The sequence below is a fragment of the Pinus tabuliformis genome, chromosome 5_2, assembly GCF_031772625.1.
Source record: "Pinus tabuliformis cultivar Carrire ecotype Pingquan chromosome 5_2, CPIR1, whole genome shotgun sequence".
Lineage (NCBI taxonomy): Eukaryota > Viridiplantae > Streptophyta > Pinopsida > Pinales > Pinaceae > Pinus > Pinus tabuliformis.
Genome location: NC_142306.1, coordinates 962271289 through 962277261, shown reverse-complemented (window position 1 = coordinate 962277261; position 5973 = coordinate 962271289). Strand labels below are relative to the sequence as shown.

At 41.0% G+C, this 5973-nt stretch overlaps 1 protein-coding gene across 1 annotated transcript; it reads right to left on the bottom strand.

Moving 5' to 3' along the window:
- Positions 1-293: 293 nt before the first annotated feature.
- Positions 294-3271, bottom strand: LOC149162485 (uncharacterized). Its single transcript, XM_089435710.1, has 2 exons — positions 1022-3271; positions 294-933 (listed from the first exon to the last, which is right to left on the bottom strand). The coding sequence occupies exons 1-2, from the start codon at positions 3168-3170 to the stop codon at positions 488-490; spliced, it is 2595 nt and encodes an 864-aa protein (XP_089291836.1). The 5' UTR covers positions 3171-3271; the 3' UTR covers positions 294-487.
- Positions 3272-5973: the final 2702 nt, after the last annotated feature.

Here is a 5973-nt window from a genome sequence, read left to right as displayed (position 1 = left end):
ATGAGTAATATTGTCACCTAAATTTTGGATCACTATAAAATTGGTGATAAAATTTTGAGAAAAACAATCACACTTATTATCACATATAAATTAAACCATTCCAACTTATCACCTTATATGATTATAAAATTTTATAATTATATTAAATTTCTATATAACCAAAAAAATAACACATTAATTCTATCTATAAAATAAATTGACAAAAAAAATCTTAAATCATTAACTATACATTAATTCCAAAACTAATATTATAAAAGTTATAATAGGGAAATTATTTAGGGTGTATAATAAACGAGTTGAACAAATTTCTCAATCCTATATCAAAATAAAAAATTAATTAAGTAAAACCTAAATAAATCTAACCCTCTCCTAAAAACATACTCCTCTAACCTATAATCACATCTAAAATAAACCTTATACAATCAAAACCATTTAGGTCGTCCACATTAAGTGGAATATTTTAAAGACAAAATGGAATAACGTAGTCCTAATCGGATTCTGAAATGGTTTCGGATTCTGAAATGGTTTGGTCCATCACCTGGGGGCCACTTTCTGAAATCTTATGGATTTTAGCGACCAGTTGCTCTAGCGATGCCTCAACCTCTCGAAGGGTAGGTCGTTCACGGGGAGCTCTTCTGGTACACATCACACCTATCTTCGCCAACCACACTGCAATTCCATGTCCCGTAATTTCGCTTGCATCACGTGATTCCTGTTCTTCTTCTTCTTCCTTTCTAATCTCCTCCACCAAGTTCCCGTCAATCACCTCCAACAATCTGTCTGGAAATGCATCGCCTACCCAACTCTGCAATGATGGCCCTTCTTCTGAGAAAACTGGATCTGTGGGCTTCTTTCCCGTCATCGTTTCCAATACCAAGATGCCGTAGCTGTATACGTCCCCTTTCATTGACGGACGCCCTCCTGTACCATATTCTGTAATCAATTTATACATAAAACATTTATCAGTGACTAATCAATATATATATCCGATATACAGTATGGTGTATCACTATATATTTACCTGGTGCAATGTAACCAACAGATCCTATCAGAAGACTTGAGGTATTCCCTGAGGCGTCTGCTGCTGAATCATCATGCGCTTGCGAGATCAAGAGTCGTGAAATACCGAAATCTCCAACATGAGCTGTCATCGTCTCATCCAATAAAACGTTGGAAGGTTTCAGATCACAATGAACAATGGCGGGAGAACAGTTATGGTGAAGATATGCCATTCCATGAGCCACGTCTTTGAGAATGCTCAGCCGTCTTTTTAGATCCAACCTCCAATTATTTTCCCCACAATGCAAATGCTTATCCAAGCTTCCCTGCGACATGAACTCCATAATCAAAGATTTGACCTGCAAACTTGAGCACACGCCCACCATTCTCACAAGAGTCCGATGTCGGACTCTCCCTAACGTTTTGCATTCTTTTACAAGTCTCTTGTACGCGCCTCCTGATGTGGCGGAGTGAATAACTTTGACAGCAACGATTGTGCCATTCTCTAATACACCCTTATACACTGTTCCATGGCCGCCACGTCCCACTAGGTTTTCCGGGCTGAAACCATTGGTTGCTCTGTTTACCTCTTCCTCAGTTACAATCTTCGTCTCTCGGAGTTGGCTCCTGAGCATCGTCCCTAATCTCGCTGAAAGAGTTTCCAACCATGTAGACTTTATGCTACGAAAATATATCAAAAGCATTAAGAATAGGCAAGATACCAATAGCAAAGTTAAACCAACAGAGGTGGCTATGATAACTACCCTCCTCTTGGAATCATGATGGAATTTACAAGGGGGCATCTCTATCCATCTGCCACAGAGTGCAGCGTTCCCTAGGAATGATGTAATATTCAGTTTTCTGAAAGCTCCAGAGGATGGTATTTCTCCTGTCAAGTTATTGTAGGACAAGTTTAAATGCATAAGCTTCTTTAAATTCTCTATAGAACGACGCAGGGGACCGGAAAGCTTATTGAAAGACAAATCCAGACCTTGAAGGCCTGCAACTTGATCGATTGATGTCGGAATCATGCCTTCCAACGAATTGTTAGAAAGATTAAGGTAGTCCAGTCCAGCACAATTCACTAATTGGCCTGGTATGCTCCCCGAAAATTTATTAGCAGAGAGATCAATTGCTAGAACCATTTGCATTCCTCCCAGTTCGGCAGGCAACCTTCCTGTGAGTGAATTATGTGAGACATTAATGTAGAACTGTAGGTTATGAAGGCTAGCCACTTTCGATGGCATCACGCCGCTTAGCTGGTTGTGACTGAGGTCCAGAAGCTCGAGCTTGGAACAATCCCCGATAGTGTCTGCTATATTACCACTGAATTTGTTGTAGCTGAGATTTAATCTTCTTAGCTGCTGCAAACTTGAAAAAACCTGATGAATTTCTCCAGAAAACCCGTTTCGGGAAAGGTCCAGTTTATACAGAGCTTTTAATTGACTGAATTGGTAGGGAATATTACCTTCCAACTTGTTTCCAGAGAGTTGAAGCTGTTGAAGAGCAGATAGCCCTCCTAGTGCAGAAGGAACTTCTCCAGAGAGCAAATTGTCGTCTAGATCTAACAGGAACAATCGAGTGAAGTTGCCCATTTCCTGGGGTATGTTACCATTGAAACGATTCCTACTCAAATAGAGATAAAGCAGATTTTGAGAAAGACGTCCTATGCTTGCAGGGAGGTTGCCCTTAAGATCATTGTTGGCAAGAGAGAGACTTCGCAGATTGGTGCAGTTAGAAAGTGCTCCAAATATGGGAATGGGTTCCGCATTAAACAAGGGATTATCATTAAGTTTAAGATCCTGTAGACGCCAGAGCTTGCCAAATTCCTGAGGTATGCCTCCCGATAAGAAATTTTGACAGAGTTCGAGCCAATAAAGCTGAGAGCAATTTCCTAAAGATTTAGGAATAGTGCCGTTTAATTCGTTTCCCCAGAGAAGTAGGACCTCTAAATTTGAGAGCTTTGTACCTATCTCTGACGGGATTTCTCCAGTAAGCCTGTTGCCACCCAAAAATAAGACGCGTAGCTCCGTGCAATTAATCAGAGAAGGCGAGATTCCTCCACTGAGTTCGTTATCTCCGAGAGAAAGGTTTTGTATTCTAGTGAGCAAGCCAAGCTGAGAAGGGACAGTGCGACTGAGGAAGTTATTTCCGAGATTCAGATTCTCCATCGCAGAACAATTTCCCAAGGATTCGGGCACTTTCCCTGTCAATCTGTTCCCATACAGTGAAAGGACCTCTAAATTGGAGAGCTTGATTCCTATCTCCGACGGGATTTTGTTGAAAATGTAATTTCAACGCCCTACGTACGCAGCCCAAAACCGCCAGCATGAAACCACAAACCGGCCAGGGCATATCGCACCGCTATCAAACGAAAAGCTGTTTCCGTACTATCTTCTCCGATGCAATTTGGTGCTGGCACGTGGCTCTTGCCTGACGTAGGCAACTTTGACCCATCGGAAGGTAAAGCTCAGCAGTTAAGTGCCTTCCGATATCCTCTCCACCGTCCGATTTGGTTGAATGTCCTTCGCCGTCGATCTCCGGAAGGTGCACGGGCCCCCGACAAGTCAGATTTTGAGTGAAGTGGAAGTCTCGTTTGCATTGACCGCCGTAGGAGGAATTTATGATTTTAATGTTTGTCGTAGTGTGTTTGGTGGCGGCCTTTAATATTATGGTGAAGGCTTTTAATATAGATATGGGCATGTCTTTAATTTCTATTATGGGCATATGTCCCATATGTCATACGTTCTTTATTTTTTTATATACACGTCATATGTTAAAATGGTTTTGTGTGTTGTAGTTTATACATAAGGTGCATGCGCGCGATATTTTTTCAGTAGTGAGTGGAGTGGCTACGCACGAGAGCGTGTGTTTTTTTTATTTTGTAATTGCACAGCAGTGCGTTATAGAAATGGAACTGTAATATTTTGATTTCTGCCATTGAAGAACACAGAGCTGTTTTGTAAAATCCACAGCAGTGGAAAATCTGTGAGTGCAGCAGAGCTTTTGTGATTCCCTCTTTGAACAGAGGAAGAAATATGTAACAGAATGTTTGTTTTTAATTAATGGAAATGCTTTGTGACTGTGTAATGCTGTCTTGTGAGTCATTTTGGTTTTAAGAGGATCCCTGTCAAAAGATCCTGGACAGAGTAAACAGAGCATTGTCTCTGTGGTGAATTTTATTTGGTTTTTGGTATTTGTCCATTGAAAAATACCCAACAGTGGTATCAGAGCAGGACCAGGCTCTTTAAAGAGGTTAAAGAAGCTGAAGGGAGAAGGTTGTTGCTGCAGCAAAACCTCTCAGGCAGTTAGAAGACTCAGACAGCTCAGGATTCAGGTATTCTTCAAAAGCATTTCTTTTGTTATTGCAGAAGACAGTTAGTTGTTTTAAAAAAAATATACACAGTTAAGGAATGGCTAGCACAAGCATGGGTTTGTTTAACACCCAGCTCCCACAGTTTAATGGGAAGAACTATGACTACTGGTCAATAACTATGACAGCCCTGCTTGCTTCCCAAGATTTATGGGAAATAGTTGAAGAAGGTTTTGAAGAACCAGCAGATGAAACTGAGTTCAATGCATTAACTCAGGGAGAGAAGGATCTGCTGAAGAACAATAGGAAGAAGGACTCAAAAGCCCGTGTGTTGTTGTATCTAGCAGTAGACCAGAGTATGTTTCCAAGGTTAGCAGCAGCTAAGACAGCCAATGAAGCATGGCAAACCCTTAAGACAGCCTATCAAGGCATGGAGAGAGTGAAGACAGCAAAACTACAATTGCTGAGAAAGGATTTTGAGAACTTGAACATGAAGGAGTCAGATAACATTGACTCATTCTTCACTCATGTGATTGGTGTAATCACACAAATGAGAACTCATGGAGAAACCATTGAAGACAGAAGAATTGTGGAGAAAATATTGAGGGTCTTACCCTCAAGGTTTGATGCCATAGTCACCACCATTGAAGAGACAAAGGATCTCTCAAGTTATTCAGTTGATGAGCTACATGCATCACTGATAACTCATGAGCAGAGGTTGAGTAGGAATGAAAACTCATCCCTTGAGCAAGCCTTCAAGACCCAGATGTCCTTTGGAAGAGGAAGAGGTCAAGGCAGAGGAAACAGAAGAGGAAGAGGCAGAAGCCAGAACAGAGGTGGAAGGAACAACCCATCAAATGCACAAGGAAGAGGCAGCAATACAAATCAGAACCAAGGCCAAGGCAGCAGCCAACAAGGAGGACAATATCATGCTCAAGGACAAAGGTATGATAAATCTAATGTTCAATGCTATTATTGCAAAAAGTATGGACATTATGCAAGTGATTGCAGAAAGAAACAACATGATATGAACAGCAGACAAAATGCAAATGTTACAAGAGAAAACAACAGTCAAGACAATGTTCTGTTAGCTTGTAACATGGCTGAAACACATAGTGAAGACATATGGTTTTTAGACTCAGGTTGCAGCAACCATATGACCAGAAACATAGCCTTCTTTTCTGCCCTAGATAAAAATGTGAAATCAGAAGTCACACTAGGAACTGATAGTAAAGTGTCTGTTATGGGAAAAGGAGAAATAAAAATACTTTCAAAGCAAGGAGAAAGGAAAACCATAGCAGATGTATACTATGTCCCCGGAATGAGATGTAATCTCTTGAGTATTGGACAGCTTGTCCATAAGGGGTACAATGTTTTCTTTAAAAATGATGTGTGCACCATCATGGACATACCACCCAGCAAAAGATGCATTGCTGAAGTGAAGATGACAAGGAACAGGATGTTCCCTCTCAGGATCCGGGCAGATTTGAAAAACAAAGGAGAAATTGCAGCAGTTACCCAAGAGGCTTTCCAAAGCGTGCCAAAGGATGAGAATTGGTTGTGGCACCTGAGATTTGGGCATCTCAATTTTGGAGGCCTAAACTTATTGAGCAGAAAAGGAATGGTAAAGGGATTACCATTGATAGAGAAACCGGACAGTC

What these genes read in the sequence shown, in the direction of transcription:
- LOC149162485 (XM_089435710.1), bottom strand. Translation starts at nt 3,170, where the DNA reads ATGGAGAATCTGAATCTCGGAAATAACTTCCTCAGTCGCACTGTCCCT. An exon ending in TGTTGGTTACATTGCACCAG is followed by an intron (nt 934 to 1,021) that starts GTAAATATATAG and finishes AATTGATTACAG; the next exon opens with AATATGGTACAGGAGGGCGT.